General features: G+C 41.6%; 1 protein-coding gene across 4 annotated transcripts in view; it reads left to right on the top strand.

The window, feature by feature from the left end:
* The first annotated feature begins 2,602 nt into the window (after window positions 1-2,602).
* GPAT4 (glycerol-3-phosphate acyltransferase 4) overlaps window positions 2,603-24,100 on the top strand; it is a 39,199-nt gene continuing 17,701 nt past the window's right edge. Inside the window, exons 1-2 of one of the 4 annotated variants that reach the window (XM_045588858.1) lie at window positions 2,603-2,751; window positions 18,055-19,046. In XM_045588858.1, coding sequence (XP_045444814.1) covers window positions 18,858-19,046 — 189 coding nt within the window. In that variant the 5' untranslated portion in view covers window positions 2,603-2,751; window positions 18,055-18,857. Of the gene's footprint in view, window positions 2,784-16,532; window positions 16,573-18,054; window positions 19,047-24,100 lie in introns of those variants that run through there. The other 3 variants (XM_036455393.2, XM_036455392.2, XM_036455394.2) reach the window with 3 other exon arrangements.

Here is a 24,100-nt window from a genome sequence, read left to right as displayed (position 1 = left end):
TTATTTAGCTTTAAGAGGAAGGACATTCTGACACATGCTACAACATGGGATGGACCTGGAGGACATTATGCTAAGTAAAATAAGCCAGTCACAAAAAGACAAATATTGTATTATTTCACTTATAAAAGGTATGACTATGAGTATGAGGATATAGTAGTCAAACTCAGAGAAACAGAAAGTAGAATGATGGTTTCCTGGGGCTGGGTGAGGGACAATGGAAAGCTTCCACTTTTCAAGATAAAAAAATGTCCAGAGACTGATTACATAACAATGTGAATATACTTAACGCTACTGAATTGCACACCTAGAAATGGTGAAGATGGTAAATTTTATATGTACTTTACCACAATTAAAAATTTAAAACAAAAAAGATGCCTTTGGTTAATTTGGGCCCTTTTTTCACCTTGTGCTTGGAAATGAGTATCGGTGTTGCTGGTTCCGTAGTAAGCAAATGTGAATTTGCTTCTAAATGAATGTCAGAGGCTTTGCACATGTGGATGGTGTCTGTGGAAGGGAAAGAAGGTATACAGCATACTCATGGCAGCACTCTACTACAGGAAAGAGTATCTTAAGGAGTATCTTCCCAGGTTAACAGTACTATGTGCCATATACACAGCAAAGACAATGACTGTAAAGGCATGTTTCCGGAAATGAGCTCAAAGTTAGGATGGAAGGGGTGGGGGGTTGTTAAACTTCTTAACACTATGAGACCTTAACACTATGAGACCTTAACACTATGATCCTCTGCTTTTCTTTTTATAGGATTTAAATTTTAAATTATTATTTTTTAGTCCTCACCCAAGGATTTGTTTTTCATTGATGAAAGAGAGAGAGAGAGAGAGAGAGAGAGAGAGAGAGAGAGAGAGAAGAAGAAGAAGAAGAAGAAGAAGAAGAAGAAGAAGAAGAAGAAGAAGAAGGAGGAGGAGGAGGAGGAGGAGGAGGAGGAGGAGGAGGAGGAGGAGGAGGAGAAAGGAGAAGAAGAAAGGAGAAGAAGAAGAAGGGAGAGGGAGAAAAACATTGAGGTGAGAAACACCAGTTGCCTTTGCAAACCCTCAATCCATGGTATGTGCCCTGATGGGGAATCAAACCCATGACCCTTTAGTGCATAGGATGACACTCTGAGCCACATGAGCCAGGGCTGATCCCCTTCTTTGAATGGACTATCTTACATGAGGTTTTTAAAAAGTATTCACATAGTTTTTTATAGAATGTGAAAATACCTTCAAAAATAATCTAAAGACAGTCCAAATTCATAGTGACAAGGAATTTAATGTAGAACATAAACCTGGTCATGATATAGGCAGTGGGCCTTCTCTATAGATAAATCTGCTTTCTGTCTAATTTTTCAAGCATTACTTGCTCATTTTATCTTTCCCATTTGTATTACTCGTTTCTAAAAATGAATATGCCAGAGATCTGTCCAGATCACTGACCTTGGCAAACAAAAATGTGAAGCCTAAGGGAACTATATATTAAGCCAGTTCTTGTTGGTTTTCTCTTCAGAGGGAAGTTTGATTGCCTTCCTGTGGTAAAGTTTAGGGACTGTGCCAGTAAATGTTTGCAGACTCTGTGTGTGTGTGTACCCAATAACTAAGTCCACTATTTGATTGGGCAAAGAACCAATCAACACTATTTTTGTTCGGTCTCTAATATGTGAGAAACATTTTTAAATTTCAAAATTATTACATGCAAAGAATTATACCAATGACAAAGGTTGTGAAAAAAAATGTAAACATGAACACACAGGAGAGAGCAGATGATGGACTACTTGTAAGTGGAATAAGCAAGGGAGGGCTTGGTATTGGAGGCAAAAAAACCCACAACAACCGCCTTTTAAGGAGGATCTATTTTAGGGGAGATGATAAATCTGAGCTAGGCATTGAAGTCTGAAGAGATGGTGAGAAAGCCACGTGCGAACTCCAGCAGGCACCAGCCCGCCTTTAGTGGCAAGACGAGCTCCACATGGAGGGTAGACCTGGAAGGTGGCAGCAGGGAGGGATCCTGCATACCAGCCCCCTGCACGCCTTGGCTTCCCGAGGAAGGCAGGTGAGACCGGGATGCTGCTGTGGTGATGGTGGCGGCGGCAGCTAACATTTCCTGAGCGCCAGACCGTGAGCTGTCCCTCCCTGCATCCTCACAACATCCCCAGGAGGACGAGGCGACGTGGTGACTCAGCCTCCTCTCCCTAATCGGGACCGATACCATCCTCCCAGAACGGACGCTACCAAACGAAACCTAGGGCCAGGAGCCAGTGTTCGGGCTCAGGCGCAACTCAGGGGAGACCCCTATGGAGAGACCGCGCCTCCTATTAGAGCAGGAATGCGGGGGCAGGGGGGTACCGGGCCTCGGGGTGCAGTTCCAGTCCCAGGCTCTGCAGCACCGCCCGCCTGGGACAGAACCACCCACGCTCCGCTTGCCAGGGGGCGGCTCGGCGGTTCCCGGGCGCGCCCACCCAGGCTGCTGACGCGGCATCACCTCCCCGCCCCGCCCCGGCCCGCGACACCCCCCTTCCCCGCCCCTATCCCTCCCCCTCCCCGCCCCGCTGCCCCGCCGCCCCATCAGGCCCGGCGCGCGCCAGGGCGAGGGGCGTGAGACCCGCCGGCGGGAGGGCGGGGGGGGGACGCGGGGTCACGTCAGAGCGGCGTAGACAAAGGCTGCGCGCGCACGCCTGACGCACGCCTCGGCCGCGGCGTCGGGCCAGGGGGGAGGGCCCGCACCGGAGGGGTCTGGAGCCTCGCATCCTCGCGGCGGGTGAGTAGGACCCCGCCGCCTCCCCCCTGAAGGTCACCGGTCCCCGGGGGAGCCGACGAGAGGGCGCGGGGTGCGGGGCGCGGTGCCTGCGGCGCGGGGCCGCCCTCCCTGCGCCGCGCCGCGCCGCGCCGCCGGCGTCAGGAGGCACCATCGCGGCTTCCTGGGGTAGCCCGGCCGGACGGAGCGTCCCGCCCCGCGGCGGCCGCAGTGGAACCGTCCGCGCCCCTTCCGCCGCCCCTGCGCCGGGAGCCCGGGCCTTCCCCGCTCCGCCTGGTCCCCCCCGCGACGGATTCCCGGGTCCTCTCGATTCCGGGGGAGCCCCCCTCCCCCGAGCGCTCCATCCCCTGCCGCCTGGGGGTGCAGCTGTGATGCTGGGGGGCGGGGGGGGGAGGTTAGGCGTCTCGAGGAAGTGCCTTCGCCTATGGTTTCCTTTCCTGTGTCCTTCGGCTTTCCGGGGATATCTATTCTCTCTTGTTCTCCAAAGGAGCCCCGTCCCCCCCCCCCTTTTTTTTTTTAAACCCCCGAAAACCCTTGCCTTCCCGTTTTGATTCCACGCCCTGCGAGGCATCCTCCTACCAGAGGGTCGTGTTTGCTTCCTCACTTTCCGTTTCGCATAGGGATTAACTCCAGCAGTTGAAAAGTTGGGGGAAATGCACCATAGGAAACATAATAGCACAGCCCCGTGGAAGGAAGTTCCATTCTGGTGTGTCTGTTAGTGCCTCTCCCTGCCCATGCCCTCCTGCCGTGGATCTTCTCATCGGTAACCCCGGGATCGGTTGAAGGATTTCTTCTCTGGCTCATTTTCCTTAATTTTGGCCAGATTTTGAGTGGCTTTGCTTAGTTTCAGGTCTTGTAGATTCTATCTCAAACCCAAGGGAAATGGTGTGAACAGCAATTATCCTTATGCCAAAGGCTGTGTAGAAAAGAGTCCTGTGATAATTCCTGTGCGGTATTCTTTTCTCCCTTTGACAGTGATGTCGTGTTTTGTTTAGTTGTGTGTGTTTTTTGTTGCATTTTTCACCTTTATATGCTGGAGGATTTGCAACATTCAAAAGTAGATAGAATAGTAAATCAGATAGCCATCATCCAGCCCCCACAGCTCACTGTATGGCTAAGCCTTTTCCAATCCATGTCCCCATCCGTTTCCCCCTCCTTTGTATCTTTGGGATAAATCCTTAATGTCAAAAGTAGCTTGAGATTCAGAATAAAAATCCTGCTAATAGTCATCATGTACTTTTATTGGGACACGGTCTGCTATTAGAAGTCCTTCAGATAAGAAACACATATAGCCCCGGAGAAGGACTAGAAAAGGGTATCTAAAATGATTAAGTTGCTGAAGGGCAGGTTAAAACAAGGTCTTTCAGGTCAGGATGAGAACTTCTAGGTCATCTTGTCTAACTTTTCATTTTTGATGAGCCCGCAAAAGGTCTAGAGAGGTTCAGTCCAGATGTACAGGAATCAGAGCTGAACTGAGATGAGGAGACATTTCCCAACTCTGCGCTCATTGCGCTCGTTCTGCTCGTTCTTTCCACTGTACTATACTGCTTGCTTTAGGTCGTCTTCAGGAGAAATGTGTGGAAGGGCTATCTATGACCAAAAACTCTTACACTGAAGGGTTTGGACAGGTAAATGTGAAAACCTTTCCCACCAAATTCTGGTGAAATACAACTAGGACAGTGGTCGGCAAACTCGTTAGTCAACAGAGCCAAATATCAACAGTTCAATGATTGAAATTTCTTTTGAGAGCCAAACTTTTAAAACTTAATCTTCTTCTAACGCCACTTTTTCAAAGTAGACTCACCCAGTCCGTGGTATTTTGTGGAAGAGCCACACTCAAGGGGCTAAAGAGCCGCAGTTTGCTGACCACTGAACTAGGAGATATGCCTCAAATTAGTTCTTAAACTACATTGGGGGCAAATGTCTAATCATAGCTTTTCAGACACATGGGAAAGTTGTGACCCTAGAACTAGAATAGCAGACTGATAATAAGAACACGCTTTTAAAAGATGAGGTAACATTCACAGCTATTTAATAGTATTGGAATATACCCCAGAGGTTTTGTTCTTGATATCGGGGAGAATAGCACTTTCCAAAAAACATTCTTTCTTGCCATTAACAGATAAGGATCCTGGGCTGGATGAATTGTGGGGTTGATTTCTTATTTTTTATTTTTTATTTTTTTACTATGTATGTATTTCCTAGCACGCTTTATGCTATTAAAATTTCCTATCTCAAGAAAGACAGCTAAGTTCAGTACTTGTGCCTCAATTTTCTTTTAAAATGGGATAGTCTCCAAGGTGTATAGAGTTCTTTGAGTTCAGTTTATATAATGTAACATAATTGTTTATAAATGTCTTTTAGTGCGGACTTTTGTGAGTTTGTGACCTAAATAATAGTTATCATGTGTATCTGTTACTGGGGAGATGCAGAACCCTCAGTCCAAAGATGTTACCAGGGAGACTCAGTTAGGGCAAGGTTTTTTTGTGTTATTTTTTCCCCCATAATATATTTTTATTGATTTCAGAGAGGAAGGGAGAAAGAGAGAGAGGGAGACATCAATGATGAGAGAGAATCATTGATTGGCTGCCTCCTACATGCCCCACACTGGGGGATCGAGCCTGCAACCTGGGCATATGCCCCTGACCAAAATCGAATCTGGGACTCCAGTCTGCAGACCTACACTATCCACTGAGCCAAACCAGCTAGGGCAAGGGAAGGATTTAAATCAAAAGACAAAGTGTAGAAAAGCAAGCAAGAATTTATTGACCACAGCAAAACTATACTTAGGAGAGCGAAACAGGGAATGCATAGAAGAAGCAATAAGATAGAATAGACTGGGCTGCTTTGGCTCACTGGGAAGGCAGAGAGAGGGGGCCTGGAGACAGGGTGAGCTGCTGCTGCCCTTTGCTCTCATGGTTGCAAGTCTCATGGGATCCCTTAAGGTTAGGAGGAGGAGATGTGGAAGAGAATGGCAGGGGCCTGCTCCCTGAGGACCTTAAGCTAGTTACCCTCTGGTTGGGGAGAAGTGCAAACCATTTAGTCTGAAGTTTAGGGAAGATTGCATTTATTAGGTGGCTGCAAACTGCTGTTTAACTATTTGTATAACTTTCCCTATTCCCTTGTTCTGGAATTTTCCTAGATTTTTACTATTCTATAACATCCAGTTTATGGATGTACTACTGGAATAACAGCATCTCGGTGTCTCGGTAAATCATCACCCCTGGAGACATGGGGGTAGAGGGATTGTGTATTTTGTGGGATTGTTTGTGTTTATGGTGTTAAAAAGGGTGCATGGTTAGTCTATCAGGATTTTAGTTTAAGTTGCTATTTTCTGCTAAAGAATAAACCACTTCTCGTCTGTATGCATATCACAAAAAGTTACTTTTTATTTGAAAAAATCTCTTACTTTCTGGAGATACAAACCAGAGATTTAAGCTTGAATTATACTGCAGAATTGTTTCTTCAAGTAAAAGAGCCTCATTGTGGTATGTCATTTACATCTTATGTACCATTATGCTTACTTATGGGTGGATTGACCAAATGTCCTAAGTTCCATGTATCAATAAGCTACATAATGATGCTTACACTAGCATGATGAATGCTTTGTAAGAGTACAGAATTGTAGAGTTAGGAAAGTTACAAGATCTTGGAGTTTTTCCTAACCCCTTTAAGGTAGTGTTTCACCTTTAAAACACTTACATACATGTCATATGTGCATGCCATACAATCACAGAGGCTTGTCTCCCTTTTTGGAACTCTTTGTCTTGTATGATAGTTGTGTGTTTCGTTTGTACCTCCTATTAAACTATAAGCTCAGGATTTGCATTATTAGAATAATCCTTTGTGAAAAGTAGGAGCATATTAGTTTTCTTGACTTTTTAAATTAAAAGACAAAAACTGGTGAAGAAACTTAAATTCAGGGAAGCTAGTAACTAATAGACCAAATAGTAACAGAACTATAGCTCAAACCTAAGACAGCTCCTGAGTTCCAGGGGCAAACACTTTGTATTGTATCATTTTGTTCATACCTTGGAGGAATTGGGAGGGGGGGAAAGTATATATTTTTTTCTTACCTGTTAAAGATATATTATTTTCAGGGTCTGCTTTACAAGTATTTGATCACTGCTACCCAGTAGAAATCCTATATAATAAAGAGATAATATGCAAATGGTTGTCACACCCTCACACCATCATGCTGTAATGGCTCAGACACTCAACATGGGAGAGAGGAATGGGGACCAACCAGGCTGCGGCCCAGAGAGGGACAAGCTGACTGCTGTATGGTCTGGGTGACAGTGGCTGCACATGTGGCCCGGAGAGGGATAAGCCTGCACCGTACCCTGCAGCTGTGGCCAGCCTGGGCGAAGCTGGCTGGGGTCCTGGGTGCCTGTGTCCAGCCAAAGGGAGGGAAGCCTGGGTCCCGAGTGCCTGCTCCAGCCGGAGGAGGGAATCCTGGGTCCTGGGTGTGGGGTAAGGCAGAAGCGGTTAGGGGCCATCAGGCCAGTAGGGGAGCAGTTAGGGGTGATCAGGCCAGTAGGGGGAGCAGTTAGGAACGATCAGGCAGGCAGGCAGAGGTTGTTAGGGGCTAGTGGTCCTGGATTGCGAAAGGCAGTCAGATATCCCCCAAGGGGTCCCAGATTGGAGAGGGTACAGGCCAGGCTGAGGGACCCCTCCTTCCCCGTGTATGAATTTTATGCACCAGGCCTCTAGTATAATACAATATAAGCCTATATAATAATACCTACTTATAAAAAATGTAAAGAGAGTCCCCTGGCTGTTGTGGCTCAGTGATTGAAGTGTTGGCCTGTGCACTGAAGGGCCACAGGTTCTATTCCTGGTCAAGAGCATGCACCTGGGTTGCAGGGTCAATCCCTGGCCCAATCCGGGTGCTTGTGGGCAGCAACCAATCAGGGACCTGATAGATGTGTGTGTGTGTGTGTGTCTCTCCCCCACCCCCCCCCCCACCCCCGGAAATAATTTTAAGAATATATTTTATTTAACCAGAATTATCTAGAATATCACTTAAACATGTAACCAGTATATACATTATTAATGAGGCCTTCATTTTTTTCATCCTAAGTCATTGAAATCCAATGTGTACTTTATAGAATATTTCATTTTGGCCCAGCCACTTTTCAAGTGCTCAGGAGTCATGTGTTTGTGGCTGCTGTATTGTGCAGCACAGGGTCACTGTCAGCTGAGCATAAAGATGGGGTGTTTTATGTTGCTTAGTAACATTCGGTTCTGAGGTTAACGTAGAGGTTGTGGTTGTGGTCATTGGTTTTTTTTGTCTTTCATGTTCTAGTGATTTTTCTTTGAACAGTTAGTATTGTTTCAAGTTTGTGGTGAGTTGAACAAAGAAATCTTTTTCATAAATTTTGTGCCTTTGTGAAAAATGCTTTCTCATCCTTTTGTTGTCTGTGGGATTAATTTCCTCATTTTTTAAAACCATCTTAACCATTCTTTTTTTTTCTTGTACATATTTTATTGATTTTTTACAGAGAGGAAGGGAGAGGGAGAAAGAGTTAGAAACATCAATGAGAGAGAGACATTAATCAGCCGCCTTCTGCACACCCCCAACTGGGGATGTGCCTGCAACCAAAATACATGCCCTTAACCGGAATCAAACCAAGGACCCTTGAGTCTACTACAGGCCGATGCTCTACCCACTGAGCCAAACCAATTAGGGCCATTTTAACCATTCTTAAGTATAATTCAGTAGTAATGCTTTTTCATTTTAAATGAGACTTTAGTCATTGGGGAGGAAAAGCTTGACTTCTAAAAAATGGCCTGTAACAAATTCAATAATAAAATAACCTAATAAAAAATAGGCAAAAGATTTGAACATTTCATCAGGAAAGATACACAGGTGGCTAATTAGCACATGGAAAGATGCTTAATATCATTGAAATACAAATTAAATACAAATTAAAACTTTCAGATACCACCTCACATCCACAAACCCTGTGTGTCCCGACCCGCGGGACAACAACGGGGGGCACGCAGGAACCACCTAAGAGAATGAATCAAACAAGGAACGCGAAAGAATGGAGGCAAGACAAGGTTCTGATCAAGCCTCAGTTTTATTCTCTGAAATGGCTGTATTTATACAGCAGAGACAAAGGGGGGCAGGGCCGCCCATGCATGGGGATCTTTGGTATGGCAACACAGGATTGACTAATTGCCAGAGGCGGTGTGACATTCCAAGGTGCAATATTCAAAGGCTGGGCTATCTAGGGGGGGAGGATCAGGAAGGGGAAGAGGCAGGAAGACAGGAGATGCTAAACCCCAGGTTAATCTTATCTTCTGGCCAAGCCCTCAGGGCACCACACAACCTCTGCTAGAAGGAACTTAATTCTATTTCCTTAACACTGAGTTGCTTGCCTCAACTCTGCTAGCTCCCAACACCTGTGGTCAGCAAACTGCGGTTCGCGAACCACATGTGGCTCTTCGGCTCCTTCAGTGTGGTTCTTCCACAAAATATCATATGCGGGCGTGCACGTACAGTGCAATTAAAACTTCGTGACCCATGCACAGAAGTCGGTTTTTGGCTCTCAAAAGAAATTTCCATCATTGTACTGTTGATATTTGGCTCTGTTGACTAATGAGTCTGCCGACCACTGCACTAGTATGTGTAAAATTAAAATACCAATCATGTCAAGTGTTGGTGAAGATGTAGAACTTTCACACACTGCTAGCAAAATGGTACAACCACTTTAGAATGAGGTTTGGCAGTTTCGTAAAAAGCTAAACATACACCTACCTTAGTTTCAGTCTTTCCACAATTTGGGTATTTTCCCAAGAGAAGTGAAAGCATATGTTCATACAAAGCCTTGTATTACTTTACGGGACCACAAAACCTGGCAGAAGCAATTCAGATACAGAAAAAGCAGATTGGCTCTAGCCAGCCAGAGACAAGATAAATGCTGTTACAACTGGCAGGTACAAGAGTGCACATTTTAGCTTAATATTAAGAATCTAACCCTCACATTGCTGTTGGCACTGTGCAATGGTACAACCACCTTGGGAAATAGTCTGGTAGTCCTTCAAATGGTTAAACATAGTTACCATATGACCCAGCAGTTCTCCTCCTAGGTATATAGTCAAGAGAACTAACTACAACTATCTACATAAAAAATTGTGCCAATGTTTATAGCAGTTATTCAGAATAGCCCAACAGGTAGAAACTACCCAAATGTCCATCAACTGAATATGTGTTTTATCCACACAAGGTGTGGATGAAAAAAGGTTTTTATGGAAAGTTACCTCACAAGGTGATCTGATCAGAAATTCCTCACTGATCATGTCATGGTGGGTAGTCCCAGGCATTTAAGGTGTGTTTTTTTTTTAATTAATTTTTTAAAAATATATTTTTATTGATTTCAGAGTGAAAGGGAGAAGGGGAGAGAGAAAAACATCAACAATGAGATAATTATTGATCAGCTGCCTCTTGCAGGCCTCCTACTGGGGATGGAGCCTGCAATCTGAGCATGTGTTGACCAGGAATCCTGGTTCACAGGTCAACACTCAACCACTGAGCCATGCCAGCCAAGTGCAGGCATATAACTTTACTAAGAGGCTTACCTTTGCCTTAAGCAAGCTTTGTCTATTGTTTCTGGGCATCTGAGTTAATACACCTTTGAAATGTCCCCCGCTTCAGATCCCTCCTTTAAAGCATGACCACCTTCAAGAGAACACATATAATCTTAACTATCCCATATTTTGATCCCTGTCTTGCTTTCTCCCACCTCATGTAATCTACTTATGAACCCTCCTTAATCTCAAATGCATAAAAAACTGCAAACTGTTATTCTCCAAAGCATTTTTCTCAGCCTATTGAAATCTTGCTTCCAAAAGTATCCTCTGTTTAACTCAAATAAGTTTCTATAAAAATTTAGGGAGTAGTGAGGATATAAGAAATTTGAATAGGTTTGTACGTTTTTACACTGACAAATAGAATATTATTTGGCCATTCAAAGGAATGAAGTATTGGTAGTTGCTACGATATGGATGAACCTTGAAAACATGGTAGCCTTAATGGATAGAATGTTGGCCTGTGGACTGAAGGGTTCTAGGATCGATTTCCAGTCAAGAGCACATATCTCAGTTGCAGACTCAATCCAGGCCACCAGGGCAAGTGCGGGAGGCAATCAATTGATGTGTCTCTCACATCGATGTTTCTCTCTCTCTTCCCCTCCTTTCTACTTTCTCCAAAAATCAATGGAAAAATATCCTCACGTGAGGATTAACAAATAAAACAAAAAGAACACGTCAAGGTAAAGTGGAAGAAGCCAGTCACAAAAGACCACATATTATGTGATTCCATAATATGAATTTAAATCTTTAGAGACAGAAAGTACATTAGTGGTTACTTAGGGCTGGGAGAATAGGAAGAGAGTAGGGAGAGAGAGAAACATGATGTGAGACATATCAAACGGTTGCCTCCCACACAAGCCCCAACCAGGGGTAGGGATCAAACCTGCAACCCATATGCGTGCCCTCAACCAGAAATCGAACTCACGACCCTGTGGTGTGTAGGCCAATGTCCTAACCACTGAGCAATACCAGCAGGGCTAGTTAATAAAAACATTCTAAAATTGGGTATATATCTGTGAATATAATAAAAACCCGAATTGCACCTTTTTGGCAGTGATGTCCTCCCCATGACAGCATGCCTCTCACTGAGGATCTCCTTCATCCTCCCCAGAAAACACGAGAAGCACCACCTGGTACAGAGCCCGATGCCTACTTCATGGAAGTGAAATGCGCAGGATGCTATAAAATCACCACCACCTTTAGCCATGCACAAATGGTAGTTTTGTGTGTTGGTTGCTTCACTGCCCTCTGCCATTCAACAGTAGGAAAAGCAAGGTTTTCAGAGGGTGCTCCTTCAGAAAGAAGCAGCACTAAAAGCAACTCCAATCAAGATGAGTGGGGATGCACTATGCAGTTTGGCTGAATGGATAGAGCGTCAGCCTGGGGACTGAAGGGACCCAGGTTCAATTCTGGCCAAGAGCATATACCAAGGCTGCGGGCTTGATCCCCAGTCGGGGGTGTACAGGAGGCAGCCAATCAATGATTCTCTCTCATCAATGATGTTCCTATTTCTCTCCCTCTCCCTTCCTCTCAGAAATCAATAAAAAGATATATTAAAAAAAAAAGATGAGTGGGGAAGCATCCCATTAAACACATTTTGGATTAAAAACACACACTTGAACTGTACAATTTAAATGGGTGAATTGTATAGTATGTGAATTGTTTCTCAATTAAGAATCTCAGAGGAGTTGTTCAAAAAGAATAAACTGTTTAGCCCTGGCCAGTGTGGCTCAGTTGGTTGGGTGTTGACCCATATACCAAGAGGTGACCAGTTTGATTCCCAGTAAGGGCATGTGGCTGGTTTGTGGGCTTGATCCCTGATAGGGGGGCCGAGGGCAGCTGATTGATGTTTCCCTCTCATGTCCATGTTTCTCTCTCCCTCCCTTTCTCTAAAAAATTAAAAGAAATCTTTAAATAGACTGTTTAGGAAGATATTCACCCATATCTGGATTCTGCAGTATTAAACCAGATGTTCTAAACTTCCTTTCCAATCCAGATTTTTGGTTATGTGTCTTTAGTTATAGTTAGATCTCTTTACCAGCTCTCTTACAAATTGACTCAAAACTTCTATGATAGTTTTAGTCTTTGCTAGAGTACTCACTAGGGTGCCATCTTTAATCATGAAACATCTTTCCTGGTTTCTACAGATCTTGTTTCCCCTCAGCGTGGTTTGGCAGTACTGGCTCTGGCTGTTTTGCCTCTCTGCCAGGCAGGCCCCACAGCAGTTTCTGAATGGGATCAGCATGACCCAGCCATATCTGGGGATTGTATGCACCGTAGGCAGGTAGTAGTTGAAACCGAATCTCTCATTAGTGAAATGTTATGCCTTCTTGGGAAATACCTTCAAGTGCCCCATCCTCCTTCCTAGTAACAGGAACTTAGAATAGTAATAATAGTTAATATATTTTGAGCATTTGCCTTGCTCTAGGCACTATGAAACTGCTTTATTTTTGTTACCTTGTAATCTTGAACATTACTTCTAATAGATATTGTTTAATAGAAGCTTAAAGAAAATAAGTAATTTACCTGAAGTCACTAACACTACTGGTTAAGTGATCAAGTCAAGATTCAAACACTAGTGTGTTTCTTTTGATTTTTGAACCAAGAGACTATTACCTATTCAGAATGACAAATGTAATTTTAAAGATAATAAAATGGTAAATAGTAAACTCTTTCCATCCCTAGAAGCAGCTGCTATAGCCAGTCACTAGTGTATCTTTCCAGACATGTATCTTTGGGAGTGCATATGAATTGTATATATTTTTCATTTTCTCCCCTCCCTTACAATTGGTATTTATTGTGGACATAATTCTTTATCAAACTGGGAGATTGTTTCTTAGTGCATGTGTGTGTGTGTGTGTCTTTTTACTAATAAACAGATGAATAATATTCCTTTGTATCCTCCATTAGTGGACATTGATGTTTCTTTTGGTATTACAAACAATGCTTCAGTCAGTAACCTTGCACATATATTGTTTTGCACATGCTTTACTATAGGGTTTCTCATCCTCAGCACTATTGATATTGGGGCTGGATAACTTTTAGTTGTAAGAGTTGGCCTGTACATAATAGTACATTTAATACATCCCTGCCTTCTGTGCACTGCATGCCAGTAGCACTCCATCCCAAGTTGTGACAACCAAAAATGTCTGCAGACATTACCAGATGTTCCACAAGGGATTAAAGAATTGCCCTTGTTGAAAACCACTATTCTAATTTATCTTTAGGATAAGTTTTTAGAAGTAGAAATGCTGGAACTAAGATAAAATTGTGATGGCAGTTGCTAAATTGTTCTCCATGGAGGTTGTGCCAACTTACACTCGAACCAGCAGTAATTGAGGATACATTTTCTCATTTTTACCAATACTGTGGTAAAATTTTTTTCTGTCATCTTACTGCCGTTTTAACTCATATTTCTGTGCTTTATAGCCGACCTTTTATGGAACACTAGTGCTTGCTAGGCATGAGGTAGTATTGACATGCCTTGAAATGCCTTCCCTTCAATCTAGCTCTCTTAAAGTTTGGTACTAAGAACTGAAGACAGTACTCTGGGTTTCTTCTGATAATGATCTCTATTTATAAAAGCCTAAGCGACCAGTGGACTGGTTGCCATGACACACCAGCAGAGGGCAGATGCTCAAGACAGGAGTAACAGTGGGAGCGCAGTTTAGCAAGCTTACCAAGCAGCTGGAAGGAGTGAGGGGGGCAGGTGCAGCGGGCAGGCCTCCGGGATGAGGAGTGGTGTTGGCTCCTCCCTGCCACCTGTCACTTCGCACATACTACAGCTCATATCCCGGATTGCGAGAGGGTGCAGGCCAGGCTGAGGGATCCACCGGTGCATACCATTTACTGACAGAGGCGTTGTGCTTGGTGTGCTTTACAAATGCATTATTGCTGTGTAACCTAAGCATTTGTTTGTAGTAGAATGCCATATCTTTTTCTTTTTGAGTTGGGGTGTGGCATCTCTCTGGACACAGTCTGGTGGTCATGATCTCCTGAAGTAGGATGTGTCACAGAGAGCTAGCTGAAAAGCATTTGATTCTGCAGTGAGGAATCACAATAGTACTGGCCTTGTGATTTGGTCAGATTGGTTTAAATGCCCCAATTTAAGTTTGTAACTTCCCTCTGTTATTTTCTCTTCCAGGACTCTTCCTTGTTAATCATCATTGTATGAAATTATGACTTTGTGTATACTTATTTGGTTAATACTTTTCTCTAGACATATTTGTTCACCAAGTATCTAACACCTAACAGTGAGTGAGTGTTAAATGCATGAACTGAATCAATCTGAGAACTGAGATACACTGGAAATTGTGGGCCTAAAATCCCAGATTTGCCATTCAGGGTGTTGAAGAGTTTAGTTAATTTGGCAATGGGCTCTGTCACATTCCTAGAATGAAGCCATTTTTCCTTTTTAAAAAATCAGAACCAATTGGTTCTTCTGTTTTTCTCTGGACCATTTGGGCTGTTAGGGAAACTGGTCCAATGACTCAGTCATTTTGGCTGAAAGCTGTGGAAGTTAAGAGAACGAGTAAATATTCCTTAAAGTTCATGGCTTCCCCTGCCTCATGCTAAGGAGTCATGGTTGTATTTACTTGAGACATAGTGATATCCTCTCCTAAGTGAGCAGTTACCTAGAAATTGTAGTGTGATTGGGTTCTGATGTGAGCAATTTTCTGATATTTCAGAGATCAAAGTCTGTGTTCGGGGGGCTTTGCTTGTCCAGCAAGAGGTTTGGAACCCTGTTTAATAACTGTAGCTTGCTTGCTTTTTCTTTACTTCTAAGAATTTATAAGAGGATTGTATAGTGTTGGTCAGAAAACTTGTTTGGCTAGTTTGGCTGTTCTCTGTTCTGTAGTCTGGCACTGGTAAGTAAATAAGAACTCAGGTGGAGTGGGACAGGAAGGGGAAGTTCACTTCTCTCAGGAGGAAGAGCAGCTAGATCCTGGGTCAGCAAACTCTTTTGTAAAGGATCAGATAGTAAATATTTTAGGCTTTTCAGGCCCTGGTCTCTGTCACATATTATTTTTTGTTTTTATAAATCTTTAAAGATATAAAAACAATTTCTAGGTCATGAGCTTTATAAAACAGGCCATAACCAGATTTAGCCCATAATCATGTAATTTGCTAACCCTTGAAATAGGTGAAGAAATTAGTTGATTGCTTAAAAGTGTTTAATGTTTTGGGGACATAAACCCAGCATAATCTTTGAAATTCCCAGTTGATTGTAATTCAAAGAAACTCTGGCATGGGAAAGTCATGACCCTACTTTCCGTCACCTTGGGTACATGGAACTCAAGGTAACCTTGGCCAGAGGGACAGCAGCTGTCCACTGGGACAGGGATCTTGCTGCCTCTTTCCCGTGGGAGTGCTGTGCAAGGGTGAGTGGTATGGAAGAGCGGAATGGAGGTGGGACCCTAGAATTAGGCCGCAATGGACAGTTTTAAGGAATACAGTATCTCAGACAGCATATTAAGTTGATTGAATCTCAGAAATACATCTAACTTCCTGGACCTCTCTGGCATGTAGAATCAGTTTGGCTAGTTTTTGAAAGAGCAGGTTTGTTCTTTGGATTCTAAGAAGAACACTAAATTCTGATACATGAGTCCAGATTTGCCTTGTGGTTTTTCTCTGATCACCAGAAGTTCTGTAGAGCAGGACTGGCATGAAGGAAGTGTTCATTTATTTCAGGGTAGTCTGGGAGATAGGAGAGCGTAGTGGTTAAAGAGCAGGGGCTCTAAGACAGATATACGTGTCCACATTTCTACTCCACCACTTACTAGCTGTTTGACCCTGAGTAACTCACTTTATCCTCTAGCCTCAGGTCCCTCACCTGTAAATAGCAGTGACGATAATAACTCCACCACAGGGTTGTTGTGAGAATTAAGTGAGCATAGTTTATATAGTATGCTTATTATATTAGCTCATTGTCCTGCCGTTAGTATTTGACAAGTGTTAGCAGTAATAATGGTAATGTGAAAGTGGACGATGCTGAGGATCAAATGCAGGGACTAGTATTTGTGACTCAATGCTATGAGCTCTCATGTCTTTTAATCACTAGATGTGTGGGAATATGATGGGAGCAGTAATGGGTTAGGAGTCAGAAGAATTGAATCTGTGTCTACCTTGCTTAGTTTCCTAATTGGTAAAATGGAAATATGTGTGGACAGGTTGTAACATCACATGTGAAAGCTGAATTCTATAAAGCACTGGACAAAATTTAAGGTAATTTCAGTTATCTGTTCATTCATTCTTGAACTTCTTAATATATTGAAATAGAGCCTGAAGGTAACTGGTGTGAAGCCAAATGTTTGTAGAGGGGCTTGATAAGATGCTCCCAAGTTCAAGGCTCATGTTGGTAAATTGTGGTTAGGGATGAGTAATATAAAACTAATACTTTTGTAAGATATTTGAAATAGTGGAATTCTAAAAAGGAGTGGCTATATTAAGCGAAAGAAGCCAGTGTAACAAGGCTGTGCACAATATGATTCCAACTATATTCCGGAAAAGGCAAAACTATAGAGACAGTAAAAAGATTATTGATTGCCAGGGGTTGGGGAAGGGAAGAATGAATAATCAGAGCATAGGATTTTTAGGTCAGTGAAAATATTCTCTATGATACTGTAATGATGGATACACGTCATTATACATTTGTCCAAACCAATAGCATATACAAGAGTGAATTGCAATGTAAATTATGAACTCAGGTGATTATGATATATTAATGTTGGTTCATCATCTGTAACAAATACACCTGTGTGGTGGATGTCGAAAATGGGAGAGGCTGTTACATATGTGGGGGGCAAGGAATATAAGCGAAATCTCTATACCTACCTCTTAATTTTGTAGTGAATGCAAAGCTGCTTTAAAAATAGTCTTAGATAAAAAGAATGGTCAGTATGGGGAGATAGTCTGGAGGAGTTTAATCTCAATATAGAAAAAGTGACACTATCTTATAAAATTAAAACTATATATTTTCTTTCCCCCTGAAGTTCCCTTTCTAGGAACTTATCAAGAAAATATATTTGCTTGTTCATTTTGTGTACTAAGTCATGTATGCAACATGATTATTCATTACATTATGTATAACAGCACAAAAGTAGAAACATTGGTGTCCAACTGTAGAAAACCAGTTAACTATTTCTTACAGTTAAAAACAGTGTACCCGTAAAAAGTGAGGGAGCTGTATATGTGCTGATAAAACACTCTTGCATGATAGATTGAGCTCAAAACAAAACAAATAGCAAGGTGAAGAGCAGTGTTCATAGTATGCCATCATGATGGTTGCCAGACTGGGGGCACATAGAAAAGATCAGTTATGATTTACTTGTATAAGCATAGAATAGTGAGAAGAATACAAAGCTGATAATGTGATTGTACCTAGATGAGAACTCTGAGTAGCTGGGGGACAAGTAGGAGGGACATTTACTTTTCACAGTATACCCACTCTATGCCTTATATCCATAGGTTTTGTATTCAGAAAGTTTGAGTGGTCACAGATTATATCATTGGATATAATCCAATGTGTGTTTTTCTCCAACATTTGTGTCTGCCACCTGTTGCTCTGCTCATTTCCTTCGACCTTGATGACTTGAGAAGTTGGCACTGACTCTAGGCTAATCCTCGAACAGACTCCCATCCCAAAGCATATTGACGTTTGTCCTCTGGATTTGTGTGACTGACGGTGTTTCTGTTTCCACCCCCCAGGTTTGGCAGCATGTAAGCAACTTCTTGCCAAGAACCCCGGACACCGCTGAGAAAAGGGGGCCTTAGGGAGAAGACTATCCAGAGGAAACCAATGCCAGGAGCGTCTGGAATTACACTCTCCACAGGCAGCATGAGACATTCTGTGCCAGCATCTGTATGTCCTGCTGGCAAAGACTGTAGCTGTCCAGGTATGAGGGTCCTGGAAGCAGCGTGCACCAGGAGCCTCTAGAGAGGAAGAATGGGGCCAGATATGAACTCTCTACAATGAACCAATTTTCAGCTTATGAAGGAATTTTAAGTAAAACAGTTATTTAATTTCTACATATTCAAGTTCAGTAGCCTTCTGTGTGAAGTGCCAGCAGTCACCTCCCTCCACAGGAGTTATCAGGATATTTCTGGCGCCACGTTGAACTCTTCTTGGTATTTCTGGCAATGACAGATCTTCAGGACAGATTTATCTGCTAAATGCTCTTGGGCAAGAAAAAAGGAAAACTCTGGAAGCAGTATAAGGGTAGCAGAGCAGAGATCCCTCCCTTGCTGCTCACCGTCACAGAAAGTCAGCCTGGACTCAAATGCTCACATTGAAGATTGATCCTGCCTCTTTCACCTCCAAAGCCCGTCTGTTCCGGGGAGATCGAGTGTTTTGGGGCTGCCTCCTGTGGCCCGTTTTATTATCATTCCCCTCCCATGCTCTCTGTGATGTGATGGAGTTTGTTTTCCGTTGGGAACTTGCTCTCTTTCCCCGGCTGGTGCTGTCTGAGAGGACCATCTGAAGGCTGTGCTTTGTTCTTGGGGAAGAGGGCATGGCCTTGCCTGGACCCTCCATCATGTTCCTGTTGCTGCCTTTTGATAGCCTGATTGTCAACCTTCTGGGCATCTCCTTGACTGTCCTCTTCACCCTCCTCCTCGTTTTCATCATAGTCCCCGCTATTTTTGGAGTCTCCTTTGGTATTCGAAAGCTCTACATGAAAACTTTGTTGAAAATTTTTGCGGTGAGTTGTGCTGTTTACAACTCACAGAGGAAGAAAAGAGTCATTCTTTTTGGGTTGATTGTTATCCCTATAGGATCTGAGAAAGTTGGGAGAGTGGGAAGTAGCATTTTAAGTGAAAAGAATACCTAACTAAATATGTATTTGTGAAATACATATTTAGCAATCTTTAGCAATCTTTCTTTTGAGGGAAGGTACTTGTATGTTTGATTCATCTTTAGCAATCTTTCTTTTGAGGGAAGGTACTTGTATGTTTGATTCATCTCAGCAAAGGAACCTAACTAAGTCTGCATGTTCCGTGTTTATTTCAAAGAGAATAGTTTAAAATTGAAGAAAAAATTTGCTGCCACGACTCACTTCCTATGTAACAGATACTGAGAGACAAAGCTGCTGCTGAAATATTCCCTCACTGATGAGTTGAGAGAGTATTTTCTCTCCTTCAAACTTTTATTTTAAATAGGTTTCTGCATTTCACACCAAAATCATTAATGAAAAGGGGCATTTGATGAATTGTTTTATTTTCTTAAAGATAGAGAAGGTGGATAATAAAGTCCTTAACATATGTCAGAACCTAATTATTTATACTGCTAAACCAAACTGGTCATAATGTAAAAGAAATGGGTGAGAAGTCTATGTCCTTGAAGCTGTTCTGTGCCCCACGACTTTTATTTTTTAAATGTATTTATTGAATTTTAGAGAGAGAAGCATCAGTTTGTTGCTCCACTTATTTTATGCATTCATTGGTTGATTTTTGTGTGTGTGTTCTGATGGGATTGAACGTGCAACCTTGGTGTATTGAGACAACACTCTTACTGAGCTACCAGGGCAAGGGCCCAGGATTTTTAATATCTGTCCAAAGATTTGGTAATTTATTAGCAACACCTGTTTTCATTCATTACCAAATCTTGATGTATTTTTCCACAACTGAGATCATGTATAATTTGAGAAATGCACTCATAATAGTAAAAACAATACAGTATTATTTGTTCATAAATTTCTAATAATGGCTTACAGAATAATTTCATTCATTTTTCTTTGTTGCCTTTTAATTTTGCAGTGGACAGGGTACCTACATTTTATCAATGAATAAATAGAGACTCAGTTGTTGAACTCTATGAAATATTATATTACAGTGGGAACTTTTTAAATATATATCGTTGAATATTAGGTGTTGTCTTTTGATATTTAATATTTCTATAAGAGTATGATTTTTTTATATTTTTAAGAATTGAAGTGAAATTGACATAAAATTAACCATTATAAGATGGACAATTTAGTGACATTTACTATATTCACAGTGTTATAAAATGTAGTTCCACAACATTTTCATTACTCCAAAAGGAAACCTCATATTTATTAAACAGTTGCCCCTGTTTTTTCTTCTCCCAGCTCCCAGAAACCAGGAAGAAGCCTGTTCTGTCTCTAGACTTAATCTATTCTGGATATTTTATATAAATAGAATCATATAAAATCTGCTCTTTTGTGCCTGGCAAACTTCATTTATTCAGCATAAAGTTTTTGAGATTCATCCACATTGTAACATGTTTCAGTACTTTTTTAAAGGGCTGAATAATAATTTATTGTTTCTATATCATAATTTGCTTACTTATTGGTGGACTGTTTCCACCTGGCTATGGTTAATAGTGCTGCTATGTATACATGAACTTGTTTGAAACCTATTTTTTAGTGATACGATTTTTTAGCACGACTTACCGTCTCCTGGGTTATTAAGTTCCTTGTTACTCAGGAAGAGGTATGATACCAGCAGCATGAGTATCACCTAAGAGCTGGTTAGAAATGGAGGGCTCAGACTCACCCCAGACCTACTGCATTATATTTTACATTTCAATGACATCCAGGTGCTTCATATGCACATTAAAGTTTGAGAAGTGGTAATCTACTCAGTCTTTGAACTAGTTACTAATGTATAGTGTTTATTTTAATAAGCCAGGAAATCGCATTTTCTTAAATTTCAATCCAAGAAAATCTAAAGTAGAGCCCAGGGTTCATGTGAAACATAGAACTTAACTACCTTTGCCATTTTGCCACTGTGGGAAAACCATATATTATTATAGAATCAGTAGAACAGCTCATAAACTTTTAGAAGGCAACAGATGATTAGCTTTTATTCAAGTTTATAAGCAAGTGACTAATTCATAGCTCTATGGAAATCCTTATTTTTTAAAAACATAGAAAGAGGAATTATCAGCCTATCTTTTGTAATAGCTAAATTTTTTTTTAACTTGGATTACTTGGATGGGACAAAGGCCTAGAACCCATGTATCATATATTTTGAAAATATTTTCCCAAAATTAATACTCAAAAGTTAATAGGCAGGTGAATCCTTCTTATTGTGGCTATATTTTTAAATGTACATTCTAGTGTATATAATTAACAAAGTAAATTTCATTAAGTATATATTGTTGGGTTAATCCATAGGACAGATAATTTTATGCCATCAGATACTCTGCTGACCACATCTTGAAAATCACTAGTTTGGCGCACAGTGATTTAGAAATGATAATGGAAATAATGTGTGTATGTATGTACCCATTTTTGACCTCAGGATTTAGAATTTCAAGAACTATATTTTCACCTCTTATTTTCAAGAGGTGGTGTCAGGCATTCAACGGGCCCTGTGGCTCCTGTTGAGCATCACCAGTAATCAATATTTGGTGTCAAGCTAGAGTAAGGGATAGGCTAGGAAGAACTGATATGTATCAAGAGCATAGGGCGGCTCTCCCTTTAATAAAGGTTACTGCTCTGAGTTGATCTTAATGGACAGTAAGAACTTAATGCTTTTTTTTTTATCAGCAGTAATATTAGATATAAGTTGGATTTGGCCAAACTGGTTTTAGATCATGGAAGACATATCTGTACATCCATGTATACATGTAAAATACACCCATACTGTGCGTGTTTTATAGTAGAGGAGAGATCTTCATTTAGCCTCTTCTGAGCTTTCTTCCAGCTGCAAAGTTATATATATATCAACCCTCCTACATATAACTTGATATATATAACTTTACTGCTGGAAGAAATCTCAAAGACCATCTTAATTCTGTGGGTCTCTCTCACCCAGCATACATCTGAATCACCTGAGAAAGCATTTTAAAAGTACTTATTTGGGAGCGCTATAATCTCCCCAGAGATTCTGATTTAATTGGTCTGGGTGGGCATTTTTAAAAGCTTCCCAAGTGATTCTAGGATCTGCCATCAAAAGATGGAGTCTGGTTGATTTCCTCTTGAATGGAAATCTGCCTTATGACTTGTTTCTCACACATAGAATGTTGCTGTGTGACATGTGAGATTAGGTTAGAAAAGTCATTGTAACTGCTGTCTGGCTCCTAGGATGCTTTCCCCTGAAACCCAGATGCCGTTATTGTGAGGAAGCGCAGGCCATGAGTAGTTGTTCCAGCTCACAGCCCCAGTGGGCCTCTGGCAACCAGCATCAATGCCACATGCAGAAATGAGCAAGTCTTTGGAGGGCCCAGCCCTCAGCCTGTGAGCCACCCAGTTGATGCCAGACTCTGCAATTTGCAGATTCCTGAGCAAAATGGATAATGGTAATGTTTTCAGCTACTGATGTGTGGGCTGCTTTGTTATGCAGCAATAGATAACCAGACAGGTAATATAATATTAAAGACTTTTAAACATTTTTTCATGTTCTCCAGTTTACAACACCTTAACATTTTTTTTACATTACCTTTCAGTCTTTGGCAATACACATTCATATTTTATGGTTGTGTTAACAGCATGTACATAAAATTTTGTATCTATGTTTTCTTTTTATCAGCCATTTTTGCACTGTACTAGGTAATTTTCATAAAGATTATTCAAAGTGGATATCTAATAGTCCATTTTCCTATGCATTTGGTGGAACTGAGTAAGTCCTGGTTTAATAACTAGTTTATGATTAGTTCCTTTTTCTGTGTAAAAGAACCTTGGTATGATACCTGCCAAGGAAGGAATATGAATGGGTCAGTGTCTTTTCTGTACCCTCTCCTGGAAGACTTAGTTCAGTCCTATTAATGCTGGGTCATGGAAAATCTTCATGTGCAGAGGGCAGTATGTTAAATGTTTTAGTCTTCTTATAATGTTTGTGCTTCATATTTGCCCTCAAGACAGTCCTGGTATTATTTTGGGTAGAATTTCTAGGAGTGGACTTTCAACTAAGTTGAGAATGATTTGGGCAGTAGGAGAGAAGAAAGCCTGGTTATAAAGGAGAAAAATGATGAAAACAAATGGCCTGAATTTTCTTGCCTGACATGGAAAGGGTTGATCAGGTCAGGTTAGAGAAGATGGGAGAGTTTTAATCTGATCAACACTAAACTCCAAAGTGGAATTGATTGGTGGGGAGTCATAGGAACCACTGTACGGGTAGTGGGATGGGTGGGATGGGCAAGAGATTCTAAAGCCAGGGCTTTTCCTACCAGCTCCTAAATTTGATCTAAGTCATCAGACTTTCCATTGGCTTCCTCATCTAGAGAATGGGAGTAGTAATAACCACTTCACATGATTATAAGTGAAAAAGGTCATTTTAGTCAGATACGGTATGTCCTCCCTGCCCCAGTGAGAAGAGTGATTTTAACATAACCTTGAGTCCTTTAGAAGACGAAATCCAAGAGAATATGATAGTGATGGGGTAGGTGACTGGAAGTAGTTTTAGGTTTTATTTCAGGTTTATCTTTCATATGGTTCTTGATGAAAAGAAATAACTGGGAGTTGGTTGGTTAAATGCAGCCTTATTGACTGCCTACTAAGTGCAAGACATTCTATCAGATTCTGCTGGAGTTGCAAATACGGGTAGGTTCTGGCTCATGCCACTCAAGGTATTTGTAGTTAGAATGACATATATGCATGCATAACTGATTCATAATGTGATGCCAACTAAAATACACAGACCACAATGCATTCTGACTGCAGGAATTGGGTAGATAACATTTCACATAAGATGATGTTGGCATTTGAATTGGATCTTAAAAAGCCAAAATCATTCTAGACGTACAGATGAGAAAGTAGTCTTTTTTAGAGACAGTGGATAGTTCTGTAGAACA

This window comes from Pipistrellus kuhlii, unplaced genomic scaffold (genome assembly GCF_014108245.1).
Source record: "Pipistrellus kuhlii isolate mPipKuh1 unplaced genomic scaffold, mPipKuh1.p scaffold_m20_p_3, whole genome shotgun sequence".
Classification (NCBI taxonomy): Eukaryota; Metazoa; Chordata; class Mammalia; order Chiroptera; family Vespertilionidae; genus Pipistrellus; species Pipistrellus kuhlii.
The sequence above is the reverse complement of the archived record's forward strand: the minus strand, read 5'-3'. Positions and strand labels throughout refer to the sequence as shown.